The 25,572-nt window shown below is 38.1% G+C and overlaps 1 protein-coding gene across 18 annotated transcripts in view; it reads right to left on the reverse strand.

Annotated features, from left to right (window-relative positions):
• Nucleotides 1–5,893: 5,893 nt before the first annotated feature.
• The window catches only part of mtd (TLD domain-containing protein mustard), a 150,384-nt gene continuing 130,705 nt past the window's right edge, over nt 5,894–25,572 (reverse strand). For 15 of the 18 annotated variants that reach the window (XM_018035034.2, XM_018035032.2, XM_018035030.2 and 12 more), the window contains 4 exons: nt 25,062–25,148; nt 9,838–10,113; nt 9,425–9,594; nt 5,894–8,955 (listed from right to left, as the gene is read on the reverse strand). In XM_018035034.2, coding sequence (XP_017890523.1) covers nt 8,820–8,955; nt 9,425–9,594; nt 9,838–10,113; nt 25,062–25,148 — 669 coding nt within the window. In that variant the 3' untranslated portion in view covers nt 5,894–8,819. Of the gene's footprint in view, nt 8,956–9,424; nt 9,595–9,837; nt 10,114–18,456; nt 19,175–25,061; nt 25,149–25,572 lie in introns of those variants that run through there. The other 3 variants (XM_018035022.2, XM_018035025.2, XM_018035038.2) reach the window with 2 other exon arrangements.

The following is a 25,572-nucleotide window of genomic DNA, read 5'->3' on the forward strand; positions in this document are numbered from 1 at the left end:
TCTGATTTCTTTTTAAAAAATGCGTTTCTAAAGTGTATAAACTTTTAGGATTGACTGTATAGCCAATACATCCTTAAATTAGTCGATAGTGCCCATCACTACTATCGACAAAGGTTTCAATAATCAAACAGTATAAAAACAAAAACAGGAATGCTTGAAAGAAGGAAGATACATCGGTGAGAAAAAGACACGTTAAGCCTTTTCTTCACAATATTGGCGTTTTATTGAATATCTCTTGTATATTCATCTTTGTATACACATTATGCGTGCGCGCGGCACTCACACTCACGCGTATCACAATTCTTGAAGCGTGCACGCGCGCGCGCGCATGCATCCAAAGGTGATTCGCAGCTTCGTCTTCGCGAACGGAACAAGATTGACTATTTTTCATATATATATTTTTTTTTCTGTTTTTTTTTTGACGTCGATATTACATACATAACGCATGAAACATGCAACAGAGTACATCTTGCATCGCTCCGCGTTCAATTCGCAAAATACTCTCTCTCTGTTTTTCTTAATTGTACCTATTCTCATCTTAAACCCGTCGTACACCTGCAAACACCGGAGGGGGCGAAATTTATCTCGTGGCGCAAAAAAATAAATCCTCTCTCTTCCAGGCATATATCCTATATCGTTTTTTAGTAACTCTGGTGCCGTCAATTACGCATACACAGTCGTAACTCTTTTTTTCCTCTTGCGTACTCCTGTTTGCTTACTCACAGCTTTACAATGTTACAATTAATCGTTACTCGTATGTATATTCATTATTTATAGTTATTTATATGTATGTATATTTATGTATATATGTATAGTGGCCTCGTTCGCGCTACAATTTTTTTGTTATTCTTGCTGTGTATGCACGTTGCGACGCTACTTTTAACTTTACGTGTTACAATATGTATACGCAATGTACACGCGTGTGTATTGTTTTTTATATATTACACGCAACAAACGAACAAACGATTCCTCCTATGTGTACCGTATATGTATAAGTTATATACATACATGCATACACAAGCGCGCTCCCCAACTCTTCGTCTCACTTTTTACATGGGAATTCCTCTTCGAGATGAAAGAAACGTGTTTGTAATTTCCACGAAACGTATCTACGTAGTAACAAGTAAATAAACATTTACAAGTGTTAACTTTAAATTTTGAGATAAACCTAAAATGAAAGTTCACTCTGATTATACTGAATCTGTAATAGTGATAAAATGCGAGTTTTACCACGTGTCTACAGGGTATTTCGTAAATGGCAGGCAGAACTTTAGGAATAGGTTCCTAATGCTTAGAGAAGAAACAAAAGTTATATCAATGTTCACCCATGTTACTTTAACTTTTCTGTCTTCTATAAGCATTAGCACAGCCTTTAATACCTATTTAGCTGAGAATAAAATGGCAAGAATGGCCGACTGTGGTCGGTACGGAGAGTCGGCTGTGATTGCACTGCACAGCGGACTCTCGCGGTATTGCCATTTTATTTTCAACACGACTATATAGGTATTAAAGTAGGCTGTGGCATTAAAAATCTATTCCTAAAGCTTTGTCCATCATTTATAAATCACCCTCTATAAACTAATATCGATTAACGTGCTTCGAATGATACCATTCGAAAATAGTGATTGAAAAAATATTTCCTCGGCTAAATATACATACACTTTACATATAAAACAGTTGTACAATAAAATTGGAAAATCATTTCCGCCGGAACAAATACTTATTGCCTGACCGCCTGAACGGTGTAAATTATTCTCTCCTCTGTGCGATATTATTTATGCTCGAACAATCGACGTTCTCTCTCCGTCGTCGTATCGCGATTTCTTGTTCTCTTTCATTGATCATTTTCATCGTACACGGTATACAGTTGGCTAATATACGATTACGATAGACACGTAGCGTGTTCATTGTTCTGTGATGGGTATTAATTTGTTTGCTCGTGAAGACCTCTACAGGTCGATGATCCATTGCAGTTACATACATGTGTTCGTGTTGTGACTAACAGGGTATACCCGGGGATCGAAACGCGGTGGGGACTTAGTCTCGCGAACAAAGTGGCGATTTAGGCGATAGTGCATTAAGTAAGTTAGTGTAAAATTCATTGGTCCAGAGAGTTGTGTGTGTCTAGAGAGGGCCTCCGTCTCCCGTGTCGCACGGACCCTTCCTTTTTTTTTTTTTTGATTCCGCCTTTCGTGTTTCGACTTTTCGAAATTTGATAGATTTTTTTCATTTATCAGAAGGATATGTTTCGTTTTTTCCTTTCGCATCCGAGAAATTGTCAACCAGGCACAGATGAGCTGTGATGATTCTTTTTTTATCGATACTTCGTACAACCGAACTCGATTGAAAATCTCCTTCGGGCCTCTCGAAGTTAAATGACGTGGGTTCAGCTATCTTCGTATGGTCAGAGAAGTGTCGTCCGATAGATAAGGGTGATCTGTTAACGGAAACTAGTATGAAGTTTGACTGATCGTTGGAAAAAGGATGAACCGCCCTTCGACGATACGCGATAGTGTAAAAATGCTTTTAGAATATCGTTTGCGCAGTTTGCACGGGGCAAATTTATGTTACACGTACATACATGTACGTCGTGCGTTCTCCTCTTCCCTCTGTCGCTTCTTGCACTTATGTCCTCTGCAAATTATCATCACGGATTGCCAACATATAAAATAATAATAAATTGCAATTTTTAATTTATATGAATTGAACGAGTGGGATAAGAATTGTCCCTTGAAATATATCTCTGCAAAAATATATAAAAGATTGTACACTGTAATATGTAGAATTATAATTAAGGAGGAATTGTTTTTGGTGTGCAAGACAACGACTGTTTTACAACTCTACGAGTTTTTGTTTCTGTTTGCTGTTCTACGTGTAAAACTGGGGCATAGCGTGAAGCTTCGTTACCTTCTAACAATCAGAAGATTCTTATTACGAGTCGTATTGTTAACGCAGTTGTCAGGGAGATTAGATTAGCGAAGGAATATTATACAAGTTCCTCTCTGGCAATCGAAGCCTCGTCCTCTAATATCTTCTTCACGCTACGCCAACACGAAGGCGCATGATTACTCAACAACGATGACAACAATGTCTAGCTAAACATCGAACAACATCGAATTTTTGTTGCCTATTAATAACAATTTTTCGTTTACGTTTTTATCTTCTTGTTTTAATGCGCGTTCAATCCCTGCGATCAGTCTGAATCTAATTGACAATGTGTATACCAAAAACTCGTTTCACTAGCAAAACTTGCCCGCCCTATCAACGCTTTTACCGTCGTCTAACTTCGTACGATTTTGTTTTCGTTTCTTCTCGTAGGTTTAACACGTTGAACGTTCACTAATTAACTACGATTATACATACGTGGCTGATACTTGGCGATTATTACGATTTCTCTTTTTCATCGTGTGAGCTTTTTTTATTCTGGTTGTAGCAGATCTGCCCACCATTTGCTCGTTCTCTTTCTACTTCCGCTAATACACGAACGCAGAAAGCTTGGAGCGTTTGTTAAACAATTGTTCTCCTCTATAGGTCTAAAACGATGGACTACACATGACCTTCCCTTTACACGGTATTTCTTTTTATATCGTTTTAAGTTACGTGATTTTCATTGATACAATTTATTCAGAGGTCTGCTAATTAGTATTTGCATTTTTTTTTTTACGTAATTTTTTATTCGGTATGGTTTCATCGTGCAAAAGGAGAGTCAGGTATACTCGGTAGTCAGTTTGGACTTTGTCCAACGTGAGTACAATTGTTAATCCTGATTTATGTTCTCCGACTACTGAGGAACAGCCGATTCTCCGGTGGACAGGGCTTTCAACCATTCGAACTGCCGACGTTCATTGACTTCACGATTTTTATTCTATTAAATAATCAAAGGCGATCGGAACTTTAGCTTCGTTCCTAATATTGGAAAAGTGTCTTCTTTTAATGTAATAAAACGGGTGAAGAGGAAGTCTGACAGTGAATGGTAAAAGGCTCATTTTTAAGCAAATCGATACTTGTTCTGAACAAGAATTAGTACTAATCTCGTCTAATTAAGTCGCTGTAAGAATATTTTTGGTTGAAGAATCGGCAATATTTAGCGTACAAATGTATGACAATCGTGGCGATCAAGGAAAGAGTACGTTGTTCAAAGATTAGGATCCTTCGATTTCGCTTATCTGACACGCTTAATCTACAGTATTTTTTTTTCTCATTTTTTTTCTCGATAGAGGCAGTTAGCGTATATGTATATGTATTGTAGATTAGACGGCGACTCCTACTACAGTGTGCAGACGTGTGTGTTTTTCTACAGTTCGGTGATTTCGTCTCGGCAGAAGAAAATCCTTTCTTCCAGGCAGTTCGCTATTCACTCATCAGTAACAAACGTGGGCTCGATCAATCTTGTTTTAAAATCTCATATTAAGAAAGTTATTGATTAATCGTTCTAATTATACGAATTAAGAAAAATAATGGCAAATATGGTTCTGTCTTGGTCGCCTTTTAACGAGAGAACCACCTGGTCAATTTCAATCAAATATATATCAATTAATCAGGTGACCCTCTGAGGTTTCTTATCAGAAAATACTTATTGAGTCATCTTCAAAAGGAGTTAGAAGCGATTCGTTGATTACGTTCTATACGATAAATTCATGAAAACGAAATACACAACCGAAAGTATAAAGAAAGCTTCACACGTTTTTGCAAAGGATACCAGATCGATAAAATAAGTAGAAGGAACAAAATGAACGAAAATAAAAATAATATCTTTTTCTCAGACACATCTTGTTTTTTTATTTCGCGTTACAATGTTACATACCATGAACTTCGGCATCATTGGCGAGGGTCGTGAGTTCTTTCGTCAAACGGAAAGGAAAAGAAAAAAAGGTTTCTGCCAAAATATGTTTGAACCACGCTTCGCTTTTCTATTCCCTTCGTTTCATCTTCGTTTGCTCTCCCGCGTTCTAAATAGTTCTTTGTATTGTCCTGGCTGATATCTTTATATAATAATAATAATAGTAATAATAATAATAACAATATACATTATTTAATCAGAGTCCCATCGCTTTCCCATCGAAACGATCATCTCTCTCTCTGCCACGAAAGAAAAAAATACAGCGTTCCCGAGTGACACGCACAAAGCGACCTTTTTCTTCACTTTCGCTACCCCTTTGTTTTTTCTTCTTTTAACTCGTTAATATCACAAGAGTACGCCTATAAAACCCTAATGTGGTTTTCCTTTATGCACCTAGGCAACGCCCTAATGTTCGCGTACAAACGTACTCTCTAACGAACTAACTACCCTAACGAAGCTGACAGACAACTACGTCTTTTTTTTTGTGCTTCCCGTAGTTACTACGTGTTCTCTGCTCGAAACCGTGCTCCATCAGGTTCGTTCAATTTTTATCGACGTTTTGCTGGTTTCATTCTTCGATAGAAGTGCGTTTCGTAACCAGTGCACACGGAGAGACTCGTCCGAATCTACGATTTCTTTCATTTTCCATTCGGCATAATAAATTGTCAACAGATGTTTCCATTTATATATAAAATACAATGANCATTGGCGAGGGTCGTGAGTTCTTTCGTCAAACGGAAAGGAAAAGAAAAAAAGGTTTCTGCCAAAATATGTTTGAACCACGCTTCGCTTTTCTATTCCCTTCGTTTCATCTTCGTTTGCTCTCCCGCGTTCTAAATAGTTCTTTGTATTGTCCTGGCTGATATCTTTATATAATAATAATAATAGTAATAATAATAATAACAATATACATTATTTAATCAGAGTCCCATCGCTTTCCCATCGAAACGATCATCTCTCTCTCTGCCACGAAAGAAAAAAATACAGCGTTCCCGAGTGACACGCACAAAGCGACCTTTTTCTTCACTTTCGCTACCCCTTTGTTTTTTCTTCTTTTAACTCGTTAATATCACAAGAGTACGCCTATAAAACCCTAATGTGGTTTTCCTTTATGCACCTAGGCAACGCCCTAATGTTCGCGTACAAACGTACTCTCTAACGAACTAACTACCCTAACGAAGCTGACAGACAACTACGTCTTTTTTTTTGTGCTTCCCGTAGTTACTACGTGTTCTCTGCTCGAAACCGTGCTCCATCAGGTTCGTTCAATTTTTATCGACGTTTTGCTGGTTTCATTCTTCGATAGAAGTGCGTTTCGTAACCAGTGCACACGGAGAGACTCGTCCGAATCTACGATTTCTTTCATTTTCCATTCGGCATAATAAATTGTCAACAGATGTTTCCATTTATATATAAAATACAATGAGATTGATAAAGTATGCATACAAACATTAATAAATCATCGTAGATCGTTCAGTGTCTCGGTTTATAAATAGCCGGCTGCAAGACAGGAAATCGTAGAAACGAATCGAGTGCTGGGAACTGTTTCTATTTGAAAGTGTAGAGAAACCGGTTTGTCCACAGTACAAAATGGTGTTCACTTTTATTAAAACGTCCTTTCGGAACTCGGTTTCGGATATATCAATTTATCAAAATTGATTATCAAGAGTCTAGCCGGATGTGCAATCCGTCCTTCGGTTTAACAAAATCGTTAAACATCGCTCGTTCTCTTCTCAGTCGTTATCGACGACGGAACAGATGTTCGTATTTAAAAAGCGATAGAAACGGTAGATTATTTTCCCTCGCGATGGTTGATCTCGCGATATTCATCCTAATAATTCACATAGTAAGAGACTATATAAGCTCAGATAGTAATTACCTTCTGCACGTGTGTGTGTGTGTGTGTGTGTGTACTGATTCTTCAGAGCCGAGCGAAGCGACGTAAAAAGAAGTTCAACGATCTTGCAAAAATTCTTTCGTTTCCTGCCAGAAACAATCATTTGTTCTATAAACAGATTTGGATTAAAGTAGGATTTAAACCCGAGCTTTCTAGTTCCACGAAATGCGGAGGGTTTAAAACCAATCGAGAAATCCGAATCCTTTATTTCGCAGGAAGCTCGATACGGTGCGAAACAGAAATAAAAGAAATTTCTTGTTATTGTCTAAGTCTTTAAGCTCTCAATCAAGAAAAGAGAGCTCCTCAACGAAACGTTATTCTTCCATCGGCTCTGATCGTACGCAAAGCGAGTAACTCAAAATGCTGTACGTGAATCATGTGTGCTCTCTACGTAAATATAGCGTATAGCAAAGGGAGAGAAAGAGAGCGAAGCGAGGCACAGGCGTGTGTGTTCGTTGTGGTCAGTTGAAACACAAGAAACGTTGCGTTTTAATTAATTCTGTGTGTTTGCGTGTTTTCTCCTATACTATTGCTTTCGTCGTTCTTCGTGTCAACCATAATCGATCTCCGTATGTGATCTTCGTGTCGCTGTTTTTCAAAACTGTTGATCTACTCCTAAAGTCTACTGTCACCGATCGGCTGGGATCGATCCGAGCCGGTGTTCTTCACCGCTCGATTGATTACGTGTATGGAAATGCGTGTGTGTTTCACAAATATACGCAACCATCAGTGTGTGTCCTTCGGAACATTACGAGCTACACAGAAAAATGTCTTCTGCAACGTGTGTCTTCTCATTTAGCGTGCTATCATATACTGTATATCTTTCTTTAAAATTAATCTTTATATCGTAAACACGATTTTTCGTAATATATATATGTACATTTATCTATCTACAATAACTACACATCAACAAATACGGTTAGTTGTTTTTCTTGTTAGCATTTCACGTAGTGTCGTGTTTTTTTTTTTGTGTCCGTGGTATCATACCAAATCAGCATGATCATCAATCGATTCACGGTTTCGTTTGTATGATCCTCTCCTCGCGTCGCCGTTTTTTCTGATCGCGGACGACGCAGTCTCTCTTAAAAATATTACGCTTTCAATCTCGATTCACCATTCACTCTCGTCTCATTCTCTCTTCGTTTACCCGTTTTCATCATCGATCATCGTATAATACGCGCCGATGCGGTCGGCGTGGTAATCTCTCGACACGATGCGACTGTTAATCCTTAACATTATTACTTAAACTCGCGACTAGTTCGAAGGCAACACCACGATCTTAATATGTAATCGTAACAAAAAAAAGAAAAGATAATCATTATCGTGGTCGATCCTTCGATCCTTTCCTCGAACGGCACGCGATCGCGTGAAATAATCATGATTAACGGGGAAAAAAAGTAACGTTTCATTCAGCGAAACACACATATGCGTGTGCATGTATAATATATATATATATAAAAAAATAAAATAAATACGACAACTTAAAAAAAAAGAAAACGAACCTAGGACGATTAAATGACGTATCTATTCATCGGTTATAGTCATTCGTAGTCCTTCATTCGACGTTTCAACGCACGGGTCTAACGTGCTGGACAACTGTCTCTTATCAGTGTTCCTGTCTTTAGATTCTAATCTCATCGTCTCTCTTAGCGTTCAAGAATTTTTATCGCGATACAAATCACAATTAATTACATAATCTTATCTCTCCTTGCTTCCATACTTTAGCCAGGAATACACGCGCCCGACGATCTCCCGTTCTAGCAAAAAAATACGAGTAGGGATCTGTCTTGTTTGTTTGTCTGTCTGTTTCTCTCTCTAAGGGTCTATCGAATACGATGATTCGAGCTAAACTGTTAATCGTAAATCCTGTTTCGATCAGGTTTTCATTTATAATCTCCTCTGATAGAATGTCTCCCTTGGAAATATTCTCGCAATTGTCTTCGAAACCTGTGCTCCGAAATGGACGCTTCCTCCTCTCTAGGGATGATCAACCTCCGCGCGAGACTCTTCCGGGATTTTGATTCAGGTCAAATTAGGCTGTGGCGAGGGCGAGGTCGCGGACAAGCTGTACGAGGCTGTGTCCTATATGAACGCCCAGCACTCCAACGTTTTTACCACGAAGTCTTCTCGGGGCGCCAACGGCTCGTTACCGTACGTGCTGCACGACTGCGACCTGCCCTGGTAGAGATCTCCGTCCAGCCACAGTCCGAATTTTCCACTAAAAAAGCGAATCATTTTGTTTAAATCTAACTTTACGTTCATTTTTAGTTCAAGTTGAATCAGCTACTTTCGTTATCTTTACAGAGTATTTTTTAGTTTTTGTTATTTGTTTTATTTTCCCTTGTACATTGTAAAGGACTTATGTTTGTTAATGAAGCAATAATAATTACTTAATATTCAACGAAGAGATTCACCTTGAATAACAAGAAATCATTTTATACGCAATATCTTAAACCATAGTTTCATAACAACTTAATCTCCTATTAGCATAAATATAATTCGTTCGCTTAATCATTTAATTATTCATTAAGTCCCTTGTATGTACAATGACCACATTTTATGCCACTAGAAATTTAATTTTGAAACAAGTACCGATCACAAAAGGCGTATTAAACTAAATATATCAAGGTCTTAAAATCCTCCAAGACGAATTTTCAAAGTGATAAAGATTTGAGGAAGCTACTTACTCTCCAGCGCCGATGGCGAGGCTCTCGTTGTTGCCTTTGATGAAATAAAGGTTGTCCCCGGTCCAGTGGAACGCCTGGAACTTAGGATTGAACTTGAAGAGCAGAGACTCCCCGGTTCCGTAGAAGTGATCGCTCACTTGCAGTGCGCACGAGGTCAATGCACCGAACACCTGTAACGTGTGCCACGAGGGAGAGAATGATTAACGATGTTCATCATCCCGGTTTGTCTAATAATTAGGCTCGACTGAAAGAGGATTGTATAACGAATCTACGTAGAACAGATACTTCGTATAAATTGAGGGATGGGTGTAATTACATAATGGATTAATGAAATTAATTAAAAACTGCGTCTATTTTTTAACAATAATTTAAAAGTCAAATCGAGCAAGGAATAAAATTGAAAAAGGACTCACATTGCCTTCAGTGTCCTCGATGACGAGGAGTATCGGACTCTCGATTTTGGCCATCTTCCTGTACATGCTGTTCAGACTGAAGCCGTGTTGGCTAGTGCTGAAGACGAGGGTCCAGGGGTAGCCCTCCGCCCTGGCAGGCAGATGCCGGCAGAGTTGTTCCCTGTGGTCGTCGCTGAGAATCTCGGTGTTGCCCACCAGATCGGGAACGATCACTTCGTTGTCTATGGAGACATCATTGTATAGAGCTCGCCTGAGCTCCTCGCTCATAGACAATTGCTGTGAACGATCGATTCAAACGTTAACAATCTGATCCTGAAGGTTTGAAACAAGATTAAGAGAATAAACTGAGTGGGACATCTAATAGAGGAGGATACCAATCGCTGAATACATCTTTTATTAGCGTGGAATTTATTATTATTCAAAGTAAAATATTTGTAGTACCAATTTAAAGAATGTATTTAAAAAAACAGTTTCTTTTATTACTTTACTATTACCATTTGGATATCTTTGACATTTTTGTACATTAGCAGTATTTATAGTTTCTACAATTTTATCATAAAATCTGCAGTCTAATTATTTCTCATTGAATTGTACGTGACCTCACGTAATTTTGAATCTGCAGTTTATACAATTAAAACATTACAGCACTGTTTAATATTCATTATGGTGATTTAAGATCTTGAGCAAAGAACGTGGCGTATTAGCATCTGTCCGCAGGTGCATCGTTGCTCTTACGAAACGTATGAGGTCACAGAGGAGCGAGGACCTCGTTGCTCGCCAGGTGTGATGCACCCTGGGATTAACTCCGCTTAACGAGATGTATTCAGCGATTCGAAAGTATAATACACAGAAGAGAATAAAGACGACCGTAGGGTGGGTCACAACTATAGAGAGGGTGGTACCATCATCAGTTTCTAAGCCTAATGTCTAAGTTCTAACACAGCTAAGTGGTACACACATTTCTACGCATTCACAAGTGTGTAATAGTATGTTGTAATTGTTGTTTCCCGGTGGTTTCATGTTCCCCGGCAGTTAGGAGTCGCACGAGTTCGCACACGGAAAAGTAAGGAGGGTCCGACTATCTTTTAACGCATCTCGCGTATTTAACGCTGTTTGCTAATTGAACCAGACACCGACGCCTTGACCTTTATTTTCAGAAGATCCGACGACGAGATTGCACAACCGTTTTATTAACATTCATCGTTCGATGCAACGGATGAAAATAGGCGAAGCGTCTTAAGCGTAAGACGCACATATCTGTTGAACCGTCGAAGATTCGAGCGGATGAAATCAGGCGAGAGAGAATTTTTGAAACAATCCTCACCCATAAATTGAATTATAAATACGATTACATTTTGTAATCAGATTTTATTCTGTATTGTTGTTCGATTCATCTCAAATGCGATCGCGTTGGATCACATTTGCGCACCTGCTTTGAACGATAACAATTTAGTAATTTAGCGGGCGACCGTCCCTCGTGGGATTATAGACCAAATACCCTGCTGATCCATCGAGGACTTTGCATCTCATCCATTAATATTATGAGATTTGCATAATTCATTTTTAAAGGGGATTCAAGCTACTTGAAGAGGTGGCAGTCCATGGGGATTTTCCTTTCGGAAATTGTGTAATTCTTAAGTGACAACATCCTCTTGAAATACTGAATATATTTTTGATTATAATTTTGTGCATATTTGCGGTTATTAAGTTCCTTCCACCCGAAAGTACCAAATAAGGTGCGGTTCACCCTGTTTATTTCGAGATACGCATCAATTGAGGCGAGGTCGTGGCAATTAAACGCGCTCCTTGTCATCGAGCAAGGAGTCAGCCTCGAGAAAAACGTGCATGAATCAAACCGTTTGTGGGAATACGTGACCGATTGCCTCAATCAACGAAATTCGAATTGTTAAACGGCAATACAAAATCTATTAATATTCGTACAAATTTAAAAATTGAATATTATTTTTAACATCAGGTTTCATGAATTAATTATTTTTTAAATGTTAGAAAGATTAGTTTCCCGTACGATGTATAACAAAAAATTATTATTATTATTGACCTACATAATTTATTTATCATCTATCCATTTGTCTAATGTTTCGGTTACTCGTCAAGAATGAAATAATGACGGAGAGACAATTTAACGAAGCTTATCGACTCTGTATACTGCGCTGATATGCAAAAGAGATAAAGGTCGGAGATAAACAAGCGCTTTGAATGCAGTATAGAAAATTATCAGAAAAACTTCCTTGATCTGTGACACTAGTCTCTCTATCGATACGCTGTTGGAAAAAAATCGTCGCCCGTGATCTCGAGGAAGAAAAAGGAAGAAACAGTATTTATTCGCCGGAATGTTTGTGGAACAGTAAAAAAAATTGTGAATGGAAAATGTCTATACTAATTGAATAATTGCTGCAATTAATCGGTGATATAATGAGCTTTTTATATCGAGCTCCTACGTCGTCGCCACGATATACGATAACCGAGGTCACGGCAGCAATCGAGATGCAAAAAAAAAACAAACTGGAAGTGACGTGCGTTCTCATGAATTCCAAAAATACATATAAATCAATAAATATATAACAATTTTAAATAAACTATTCATATATCTGATTTTACTTCGAGATATCGGGCGAGAATGTAAAAAACAGAAGTGAACTGTTTCTGAAAAATTTCACCGCTTTTGCATCATTCTCATGAATTCGATGGTACCGACGTCTGCAATTCAAATCACCGATGCAAGAAATAAATGATTTATAACGTCGTGTGTTCTACAGAGAAAACATGTTTCAATGGCATGCAGTTTCTTGCTTATACATCTTACTTAGAGGATCGGGAACAACTTTATTCAAATCTGAATTCTATTCTTGTTACAGTAGATGTGAACACACAAATAACGTTAACTGTTCAGGAAGGTTTACGCAATAAAAACACGCGTTTTATGCGTTTTGTAAACACGGCTAATTTTACATCAGCTTTTCTTATTATGGTGCAACGGGGAGAAATATTTATTATGCGATCTAAATTTATTGTCTCACCAAGAGCATCCTGGAGGAGTGTTGGAACACGTAATTGAGAATCGGGCATGGATCGATGATCATGATGAAACTTATCTTCTCTCACTAACAACAATTTTTCCCTTCCTCAAACCAGACCTTGATTTTTTTATTCTATTATAATATCGAACTCGTTCCACACCTCGTTTATCGATATCCTACCACGTTTATGATTATTAAAATGAGTAAATGACTAGGAATGAAACTATTAGAATCCCGACAGAAAACACGGTGATTAACAAAGGATTAAAGAGAAATAGGCAGGAAAATAAATCCTTTCGATTTGACGGACCGATCGAGACTGAAATAAGGAGCAGCCGTTCGAACGGATTTGGCCATCGACACTTGGTGCAAAGAAGAAAGAAAAAAATGTTTCGATGGTCAGCTTCTCCTCTCTGTCTTCCGGTTTAATGTCAAGTACGCGCGAATTCCACCGGGTGTACCTCTCGAGGGATTCGAGCTGGCCTCGGACAGTATTATTCCCAATCGTCCTTCGGCGCAAGCTCCGCTGACAGCGATGAGATTCTCGTAAATCTTCGCATTTTTTTTCCCTCCTATCGCTTCGCCACAGCCGTAGCCCATAATCATACTTTAATTGCTCCATTATTAAATCACATGCCAACAGTTTTTAGAATTATTTAAAAGAACGTGGAAAGTTGTTGGAAAAAATAATTGTAACAGAGCAAAACTGAGACTTTCTCTTGCATTTAAGAAAAATTCAGACGAAATGTACTGTACAGTATGGTGGGATCGTTTTCAACGAGACATGATCGCGGATACAGGAGGAACGCGAGGCAATTAGTTCCATCAGCTCTAATTACGAATTTTCTCGTTTTATTCAAAGATACACTTTGCCTGCGACGCGTCACGAATATATTTAACAAAGAGGAAGAAGCGTAGAATCGTAGATTGAATGCTTGTAAATAAAAGATCATTAAGGTGATGAGTGGTCTTGCAGGTGTTTATACGTTTACAGGAATTTTAAATAATCTAAGAGAACGCAGAAAATATGCAGTGATATGTAAAGAAATACAAAACATTTAAAATACAATTTATAATGATTAGAGGAGGAAACAATTGTCTGTGTGCATTTCGTTTTTTTTTTAATTTTATTTATAAAAATAGGAATTTGCATAGACATTCCCAGTATAGAGATGTGCAAATAGAAATAATCGTTCGCCACGTGGGTTCTGATTAATGATCGTTCGAACCAAGCATTTTCATGTACCAATCATTGAGGTTGAATTAATCACAACGATTGCTATTATGATCGTTTTCTTTTTGCTTGTCCGTCGACAACGATTACGAATGTACATTCTCGTTCAGAAATTACTGGGTAAACAATAAAAAAGGATAACATGAAAAAACAGCATTTCTATATAAGTGAAATTTAACTTAAGATAAGCTCTTAATTATTTTGTACAAATTCCATGTAAAATGAATCTGTTCTTTTAATTTGACGTGAAATTGACTTATTCAAGATTTTCTAATACAGCAATTCTCTGCTAAGTAGGATATATATCAATAATTTTGTTCCAAGGACTATCCAGTTGTTTATGAATAGGAGTGTATGAACTCAGCGCCGTTGTACCAGTCGATAGCTGCCTCTGATGATCGGTAATAAAAAACGATTTGCATATGCAGAGTATGAGAATAGGCATTAGAGAATTAAGAGAGACGTACGAATGATAGATCGCATACGAGACAATAAGGAATCCGATTGATACGCAAGAGTTACGGTATCGACATCAACATCGCTCGGATAAATTATCGTTCTTTTTCTTGTTTAAGAGATTGATAAATCGACAAGTACAAATTACGCGTAATCAGGAAATGGTAGAAATCTCTAAATAGGCTGATTGCATCAGCGTGCAAAATTCTGTTACTCTAACAATGAAGCACTTGACATGTAATTTGTGTCTCGTTTTACGTAGTCGTATTAATCGGTTCGACCTCTCGTAACCGCGGTAGAGTTCAGACTAATTTTCGCGATGCTCCGCTGACAGCGATGAGATTCTCGTAAATCTTCGCATTTTTTTTCCCTCCTATCGCTTCGCCACAGCCGTAGCCCATAATCATACTTTAATTGCTCCATTATTAAATCACATGCCAACAGTTTTTAGAATTATTTAAAAGAACGTGGAAAGTTGTTGGAAAAAATAATTGTAACAGAGCAAAACTGAGACTTTCTCTTGCATTTAAGAAAAATTCAGACGAAATGTACTGTACAGTATGGTGGGATCGTTTTCAACGAGACATGATCGCGGATACAGGAGGAACGCGAGGCAATTAGTTCCATCAGCTCTAATTACGAATTTTCTCGTTTTATTCAAAGATACACTTTGCCTGCGACGCGTCACGAATATATTTAACAAAGAGGAAGAAGCGTAGAATCGTAGATTGAATGCTTGTAAATAAAAGATCATTAAGGTGATGAGTGGTCTTGCAGGTGTTTATACGTTTACAGGAATTTTAAATAATCTAAGAGAACGCAGAAAATATGCAGTGATATGTAAAGAAATACAAAACATTTAAAATACAATTTATAATGATTAGAGGAGGAAACAATTGTCTGTGTGCATTTCGTTTTTTTTTTAATTTTATTTATAAAAATAGGAATTTGCATAGACATTCCCAGTATAGAGATGTGCAAATAGAAATAATCGTTCGCCACGTGGGTTCTGATTAATGATCGTTCGAACCAAGCATTTTCATGTACCAATCATTGAGGTTGAATTAATCACAACGATTGCTATTATGATCGTTTTCTTTTTGCTTGTCCGTCGACAACGATTACGAATGTACATTCTCGTTCAGAAATTACTGGGTAAACAATAAAAAAGGATAACATGAAAAAACAGCATTTCTATATAAGTGAAATTTAACTTAAGATAAGCTCTTAATTATTTTGTACAAATTCCATGTAAAATGAATCTGTTCTTTTAATTTGACGTGAAATTGACTTATTCAAGATTTTCTAATACAGCAATTCTCTGCTAAGTAGGATATATATCAATAATTTTGTTCCAAGGACTATCCAGTTGTTTATGAATAGGAGTGTATGAACTCAGCGCCGTTGTACCAGTCGATAGCTGCCTCTGATGATCGGTAATAAAAAACGATTTGCATATGCAGAGTATGAGAATAGGCATTAGAGAATTAAGAGAGACGCAGTACGAATGATAGATCGCATACGAGACAATAAGGAATCCGATTGATACGCAAGAGTTACGGTATCGACATCAACATCGCTCGGATAAATTATCGTTCTTTTTCTTGTTTAAGAGATTGATAAATCGACAAGTACAAATTACGCGTAATCAGGAAATGGTAGAAATCTCTAAATAGGCTGATTGCATCAGCGTGCAAAATTCTGTTACTCTAACAATGAAGCACTTGACATGTAATTTGTGTCTCGTTTTACGTAGTCGTATTAATCGGTTCGACCTCTCGTAACCGCGGTAGAGTTCAGACTAATTTTCGCGATTAGGTTTCCCATAATTTCCTTCAATTAATATTACATATTTCATATCCTATAATTAATATTATAGTAAAAATTGTTTCAGTTTTAGACAGCTGAAGAAAATATTTAATCGTACAGAAAAGGAGTCGTGGAAAGTGAATGAAATGCATGTGTGTAATAAAAAAATCCAGAAGCTCGTTTCGCTCTAGGGAACGTCGTCATGAAAAAATTACTCGCTAGGTCGACGAACTTCTTGGAACAATCAGTGTATTATAGTAATTAGAAGATTGCAGAAAAGTAACCGTACACTTTTTAGAATAAACTCAGTTGTTAATTGATTGACGAGTGAGGAAATAATGAACTGCTTCGAAGAAGCAAAGTTTAACGACCAAACGAAGGTACAGACGCCAATTAACGCGGATTCGATCTGTGTGTGACGGAAATCCGTTTCCCATTCTTTGCGAGGAAGATCGCAAGAACCAAGAATTTTCTTTTTGGTTTATTTCAATACAGCGTTGTACGTATGTAACGTCGGCGTTCCACGAATTGAAACGCGTCCAGAGACTCGAACGAGTGCCAAGAGGGCGTCGAAAAGACGTAACAGTCGTAACATGACTAGATTACCCCATCGGTTTCGACGTGATAGTTATATTTAACGTTATCGATGGACAACATGTTTTTTTCAGACGCGAGATTTCTATCTCAGTCAATTTTTTCATTTGACAGGGAAGGACGCCGCGAAAGAGAATTCAATTTATTATTAGACACGGGAATTTNGTTTAAGTGTATAGCCTATACATCCTTAAAGCAGCATCGTTGTTGCATAACTTTCGTCAGAGATTGGCCAGAATCGAGCGGCTCGTATATCGAACGATGCTGTGAAAGGTGGAGCTAGGCGCGGCCAAAGACCGGTTGCCGTAAGTAAACAACCGAGCTGGCATATTTTTCAATCCGCGCGCAGTGCAAAGCTTCTTTTCTAAATTCGAGAAATATTCAGACATTTCCCTCCTCGACCAAATGTCATTAGTGTAAATTTAACACTGGAACTACCAAACCAGTCAAAGTGACCGGTTTTCAATATAGAAATGTATAAAAAAGTCGGTAGCCTTGGTGTTAATGCAGTTATTAAAAAATGAATCATGTGCAAAAATTGCTGCTCCTTCTATTCTGACATAGGAAGAAGAGGAGTAAACTTTATTCCATTCTTAGCATATTGCATATGATCGATGCAGTCCGGCGGCGATTAAAACTTGCAGCAACTTCTAAACAACCTTAATGCTCCGACCTCGAGCCATTATGCTCGGCGCCGGGAAAGCGAGGAAATGCTTTCAAACTTTCCCAGATTTATTACGATATTGCCTAGTTTCGTCGTTTAAACTCGTTCCATTATAATATTTAAAGGAGACTATTTTTTTATGAGTACCATTCACGACTTCGTATTACTGAATACTTTACTAATAAAAATGATATACTAATTCATAATTCGAAGACTAATTTTTTATATTATTAAGGTGGGACTTTAGAGTAACCACAGAGTCAGTTATTTTTCAAAGTATGCTGCAGGTTTACTAAAATAACAGAGAAATCTGTGTACGTACGATGGGAAAATATTGGATAGGAGTCAGCTGTTCGCAACACGTGTGGTCGTTAACCCGTTTTTAAACTTTGGTGAAAATACGAGGGGGTGATTGGAGTGACCCTGTTGCGGGAAATGATTGCTTGCATGTCACTCGCAATCAGTGAGAACACATACGATTTAAAAAAAGACTTTTAATTGCGTGGAAATATGTTGTCGACTGATAAGGAGATGTCGGCAATGTTTGTTCTCATGCTAGCTGATCGGAGGGAAGTTGTGCTCCGATTTATTACTTGAAAAGCGAGAATATTAGTTTTTCATTTCTCGTATGGCTGCATAATCTACGGATTTCAATGCAATTTTCAATTCTCTTCTTTCGACGACGTACGGAGATCTGATAAGGGCAATTAAAAGCGCATTAGCGCTGAACGTGTCGTTAACAATCCGTGGAAGAATAATCGACAGGAAAAACGCTTTTATCAGAATTTGTAAAAAATATGCGCAAATAGAAAAATTCAATTTACCTTCGTTCTCTGCTTGATCAGCTTGGAGATCTTAACGATAGGGTTGGGAATCTTTGGTCTCGGCATTTTGACTAGATTTCTCTTCTACGAAGTCAAACTCGCAAGTGTATATCAGTCTTCAGATTCGGATTCGAACCGCGGATCGTCGATTTTTCCCCGTACGCGTGGAGAACAGTTTACATTCTCTTCGCGCGTGTTTCGCGTATGTGCACCGGTCAAAGATTTCGCTACGGGTCGATCAGTAGCCGTCGCTGAAAACTTTCTAGAAGCGAACTCGACTACGCGTCTGCAGGCCGCGGATGAAAATACACACGACTGTCTGTTTAACGTCAAAAGAAATTCAGATGAACGTGCGCGGCTGGTGTTGACGTTGCACTTGGCAATGATACACGATTCTTTAGTGACTTCGTAACTTTGACGCTTTTGCTCCGAATGGCGATTACGGTAGGCGTAACTATTTAATCACTTTAATCGGTTAAACGATAAGCGAACTTCTCTTCTCGACCGGCGATCGGTTCGCCAATCGTTGTACCGAAAGCTCTTCTATTTCTTTGGTCTCGTCGATAAAATTAGGAAACTTCTAATACGGATTCGTCTCGATGTCGTTTGATTCCGACCGCGTTTAACGAGCGAGCAAGCACGCTTCACTTCACGAGGACTGAAGCAACACTGGAGCTTCGCGCTTTCGGGGTGAGTTTAATAATGCCGATCCTGAAGAGAGAAAGGTGTGGTGCGGAGGGGATACAGAAACTTGGACGCGCATCCACATCGCGCAGCACGTGCTTGAAACTCGGCCGCGCCGCGTCGTTCAGCTCCTTTTTACTTTTTCATGTGTCACGCTACGAATTTGGAAAAAATGAGTAAGACGTCTGCGGTCCAAATTTTTTTTACAATCTCCTGGTAATTGGATTTCGAACACCAGTCGATCATATTTTAATAAAAAATTGTAATAGCCTATGGAGTTAGGCGAAGATTGTGGACAGTCGATAGGATTTTGGATAATGAAATAAAGATAAAAGAAAAGAGATTAAGGATGCGTCTATGTACCTACGCTACGTGTGTACATAACGTGCATAATGTCACGTCCGCTTTGAATGCGCCAAACTCCATAATCGCAACATCTGTATAATCGTTTGTAGTTTAACTAATACCTGCAATTGTTTATATTGTCTACAAATTCTAATTTATAAAAATAAAGTTAAAATTCGGATGTTTCGTCATTATTTTTATACATCCTTAATTTCAAAATAATCAGAAGTTGTAATATTATATAAATTAGGTGAAGATAAGTTGTGGACAGCTTATAGGACTTTGTACAAAAAATCCTATTTTTATTTTGTATTTTTTTTTTACGATAAAATAGTGATTGGAAAAGAAAGAGAAAGACTAAGGATGCAACTCGTTACGTATACATAACGTGCGTAATGTCACGTCTGCTTTGAATGCAATGTACATATAATGTCTACCATAAAACGCGATCTCAACATCTGTACGCAATTTATTAATTAATCGTAAACGATATTATTTAATCGATGATCCTTTTATTTATTATTGCGCCCACTTGTTAATATAAATAATCTGTGGGAACTCCGAACGACTCACGCTCACGTGCTCCGGACTCGACTAAACGAAACGCAAACGAAATATGAATGCGAATAATAGAATCATAATCGATTGTTTTCAATCGTAATTAACACTATCATCGAATTCTACAAACACTTTGTTTTTCTGTTCTCCGTAAGCTGACTCACTGGTGAACTCCTCGCGATTATTATTATAATCTCGAAGAAGAAAAAAAATATAGGGCATAGTTGAGGGGATGTTCGCTTGGCGATTTCTCAATCGAAAGCAATGTGTCGAGTGTTATTGGCATTGGAGAATTTATGCAAATGATCTTGATCGCATGTTTTTTTCATGTGTACTATTTAATCCGACGACGACACGCTCATCTTTTAAGAGCATTAATTCATGTTGTATGCGTGTGAATCAATTGTTATCGAACGCATTAATTTTCAGTTTATCATGCAAACGTCACGTGCAGTTTTACAAGACACGGTCCCATGACCCTTACAATTAGTTCAAGAAACATGAGACGTGTTATCGTCTATTTAACACCAAACAGTTAATCCGTTTGGATTACACTCATCTCGTCGAAATTTCCTCCGAAAATTTCTCGATTGTTATTTAAACAAAAAAATACCGGTTGCTAATCGTATTACTTCATCGTCAGTCGCATGTGAATTCACGGCATCAATTAAGTTTCTAGATTACCGTCCTCATGACTGTACATTTTTCATATAAAATATCAACCAAAAAAATTAACTCATCCTTGCAATAATTTTTCATTAACAAAAAAATAATGTCTATTATACTTCTGATGTTCTATACAGTTTTGTACATGCACTGTTTATATTTTCTGCACATGCAATTTTTTTCCAGAATCAATCGAAGCCGCAATCTAGTCACGAGAAAATAGAATATCGTCGTTTTAAGATCTATTTCATATTTGAAACGCGTGCAGAGAAACGTTGCTCATTTTGTATTCCACTTTCTGCCCTGTTCCATTGCGAAGGTAAAATATTCATGGCAACTGCGTTGCTCAAGTTTGCACCACGTTAATGGTATGCGACGACCAGTTGACGTTTCACGATATAATAATACCACGCTCGGTCTCGTGTATTTTCACGTTAACAAAATTCCTATTCACCATGTTTGCCTGCCTTTTACATATCGAACAGTTGGCACAATTCTAGTATGACTTGCGGGTGAAGAATAAAAATTCGATATTGCACAGTGAAACATTTTGATCCAATGATGTCACATTCAAATGCCTACACAGCTGACTGAGAAATTAGATTTAAATCCTCTGGCAATATAGTTGGGAATACAATAATATCTAAAAATTATAGAAAATGGTATTTTTCTCTCAGCCTTTTAAATAAATAGAAGAATACAAATACCTAAAATAATTTATACAGTAAAAAATTGCCTGACGACCCGTGGAGGTCACGTGACTTGAATGGGTTAAATGGAAAATTAATCTTAACACGAGAATTAATCTAAATAGTGATTCGGTTGAGAGACACTGGCCGTATTCGACACTATTGATAGTACGTAGGCTATTCCACGGATACGCAGAACAGCCGAGAATAGAAGCTACCGACAGTAAAACTGAAATTACAGAATCTGGTCAGGAGAAAGATCTCGAAAGACTGGGAGAAGAGGAGGTTCCACAAACGTATCGTTAATCCACTTTAGTGTATCAAGTAGGCGCGAGCATCTGCATGAAACGCGTCTTCCGTGAATCATCCCAAGGCGCGCCTGCTGTCAGGAATGGTATGCAGATTGCGAAGATTAATTAACGACCGTGGACACATATCTGGTTCGTGCGATAGGGAAAACAAACAAGCCAGATTTTTACTTGATCCGTGGAAAAGTACCGACTATTTCCATGGTCATTTCCAGTGGTTATGCGTAAGCGATCCCGCACGGTCACGTAGACCACCCTTAAGGAGATAACGGAAAACAATATTCTCTCGTCTAATCTCTTAAAACTGGCGACTAGCACTAAATCTATCAGTTTTTGCACACTAATATAGTAAATATCTTAACACTCTTTAAGAGGAGTCAAAATGACCTGTTTTTGAACGTAATAAGTCATAAGGAAAGACATAGCAATTTTTATGTTTTTATGAATGAAAATTGAATAATAAACTGATAATGATGATAATAATAATTTAATAACAATAATTACGTTTTTAACTTACGTTAAAAATTACGTGGGGGTTAAATTATTTTATCTTCTTGTAAATACGATTTTTCTATGAATGTATAAAATTCGCAGACATATTGTTATGACAGATAATAGGATATTAAATGACTTAGTTAATTATTATGTATATTAGTTTTACTATTGACCCGACGAACTATTCCAATCTGAAGTAAGAGATGAATGATTGGAACGGAAACTTTGGAAATCCGTTTTGGAAACTAGCAGTTGTCTTGTTTGCTTTTAATCATCGTTTCACTGAAAACCAACTGTGTTTCTCGCACAACGTCGACGACTACGCTTAAAGAATATTAATGGGCATTCAGTGCTGACCGCGGAACCGTCAATTTACATTTCATACGTAAGCACTTCTTGAATAAAGCATAGAAATTACGATGAACTTGGAATAGAGTTGAAGAAACGGTCACCAGTCATTCCGATACGTGTTTAACTACCGAAATAAATCATCTAACGGAAAAGCTATCGCTGCTCGGAGTAGTTTGACGCAAAACGGTTCAATCAATCTACCTTCCCAGTTTCGTAACACCTGGATAACGTAATCAGGTGTGGCCTATTGCACTTTAGTCGATAGTTGGAATAAATTTAGAGTGAATGAAATACAAGAATTGTAAGAATGAAGACGACATCATCTGAATGGACGTGCTAGTTCACAGGTTTTTTGTCACGTGGAATAAATTTAGAATGAATAAAATAAAAGAATTGTAAGAGGACACCTTTCGAATGCTACCTGGGAGTCGAACGATGTAAAGAGGACGAGATGCGAAAATTACATCCGGCGAATGGAAACGATTTGTAGGAATTCATTATTTATTCTGACGGAATTCAACGCGTTACGAGTCGGCGCCATGGTTTTTCGTTCACGGGACAATTTTAGCGAAGCTAATGAAACGAAAACGGAATGTTGGCACCGGGCCGAGAGACGAAGGTTACACGTTCCACCTAAGCGTCCTCGGGACTTGATATGAAACAATCTGTCGACGGAAACATCGCCTACACGATTTCGGTATCTACAGAAAGTTCAAAACCGTGTAGAAATTGTTGGTCTCTCGTGCAAACGGATTATCGGAGATGCGAAATAAAATAGATAAATACAGATTAAGGTTGTATGAGTTGTAAGATTTCTAGTTAAAAGTTTAAGAAATGAGATAAAACACTGTGCCCAATATTTGAAGCGATGAACTTTTAGGAAAATTATACTTACAGGAAAATGATAATTGTTCGAATTGTTTTAAGTCACAGTCAATTTTTAACGTGTCATTTTTTTAAATTTGAATGTTTTATCATTGTTTTATATAAGAGCTTACGCAATATGAAGTACATAAACGGGAACTAAGAGGAGAAACATGAAATTTCGCTTCATATAAGTACATTGTCCACGCTAATACCAGACATAACACTCAAACGGTGGATTAAGCTTCTGACAGAACAGAAGCGCACGTACGAAGTGCGTGGGTGAGGGACTGTTGAATGTACTTAGAATGAAGGACAATTTCCAAATGAATACGGAAGTCAGTGAAAACAAATATCTCATTTTTCACCTGTTTCATATCAACACGATTCTAAAGATTATTATTGTATAAATCGTGTCATCTTGTATTGATAAAATGGACGAACAATTTTAGACCTATTAGTCATTCACAGAGGCATGATAACAAACGAGAGGCTATCTATCTGGGGACAACGATCCCGATTATAACCACCCACTAACGTGCTTTTCTCAGAACAACAGCAATTTTTTTTAAAGAGTTTTATGAATCAAAGCTCCAATTTTGATATTCAATTGCGCGGTGCATTCTCAGTGTTTTCGATTGGCATTGACGTCAAGGGACTCTGATGAAAACGAACTTTCGGGAAATTTGCAGGAGCTAGATATGCGAATATAAATTGATTGGGAGTAAAGTATACTTCCTTGGGAAGATCAATATTGGTTGAAGCATACATTGCACTGTGCACAGTGCGCAGCTGTTCAAAGTCAGAATTAAGGTTGTATGAGCCATAAGATCTCTGCCAAAAGTTTAAGACATTTAATAAAAAGCTGTGCCCAATATTTGAAACAATGAGCTTTTCGAAAAAATAATAATTACAGAGGAATAAGGTTTGTAAAATTGTTCAACCTATTTCCCTCAGTCATTTTAATGTCCCCTGGTTTTGGACCACGTGCGATGATACTGAATTATTTGAAGCCAGTGAAATCCAAATCAGAGCACACAGAAACCGCATATTTAATATTCCTGTCACCCGTCGGGCTATTTTAGTTGAAGAGGCCATCGGTCGGGTTTTAAATACAGAAGGGAACGTCGAATGTTCGGGGATGATTAAAAGCGTTCAGGGAAACGCTCGACCGGCGGACCGGGTTCAAGAACGGCGAAGGAACGAGGGTATTTTCGTTACAGTGTCTTCAGTGTGCCTTAATCTAACAGACATCTAACCGGATAAATCTTACCGGAACATCGTGTCTGGAGGAGACCGTAAAGACAGAATGAATATAAAATCGAAACTGAAAACTACTTTGTATAATCAATCGACAAACGAGTAAAGCTCCGCTGCTTTGTACGCGTTGTGCACATTGAAACTGCTACGTCAATGGATCCGTCGGGCGACGAAGCGATGAAGCAAACAAAGAGTCGCGGAACGATGAACGTGGGCTTGGTCTGGATCGAGCATCGCGTGACAACTGTGCGCCGGAGATCCGAAACAATTAGAAGAGGGTGTGACAGAGTGTAGCTAAGAGGATAGGGTGCGTATCATGGTCAACATCGAGCAATCTGGGTGCCTATTTAATAAACCGTCAACGGAGGATTCGGGTAATCGGTACCTCCGGGTCCTGGATCTGCTCGGAATCCGCCGATGTGCTCGACGTCTTCAGGATGCTGTACAGCTTTACGTAGGGGGCCTTGATCAGCTGTTAGCCAATATAATCGGCCGTTTATAGCGGTTTACTTATCTGGATTTATATTCTCCCTAGATCCTCGCATCGAGCATTTCTCTTAATTTTTTTTCAACGCTGATTCTATGATGCACAACTTCGAATTTAGTTTAAAGACCCCGATGCGTGGATCCAGGATAGTGGCAGAACTAACGCTAACTCTCTCCGATGTAGAGAAAAAAAGAGATCGGCCAGAAAATAAAGCTCGCTAGGATAAATATGAGAAAAAGAATATTCGATGTGAGGTGCTCGGATCATTGGAAGCGATCCGACGATGATGATGATCTCTGTGCGTGAGCGAGAAGAAGCTGTGCTTATGAGCAACCAATCGATAATACCACGTTGATGACGATGACAACCAAAATGAATGATAAATCAAACGAGAAATGCGAAGAGAGTA

This window comes from Ceratina calcarata, unplaced genomic scaffold, assembly GCF_001652005.2.
Source record: "Ceratina calcarata isolate Rehan_Ccalc_2016 unplaced genomic scaffold, ASM165200v1 scaffold86.2, whole genome shotgun sequence".
Taxonomy (NCBI): Eukaryota; Metazoa; Arthropoda; class Insecta; order Hymenoptera; family Apidae; genus Ceratina; species Ceratina calcarata.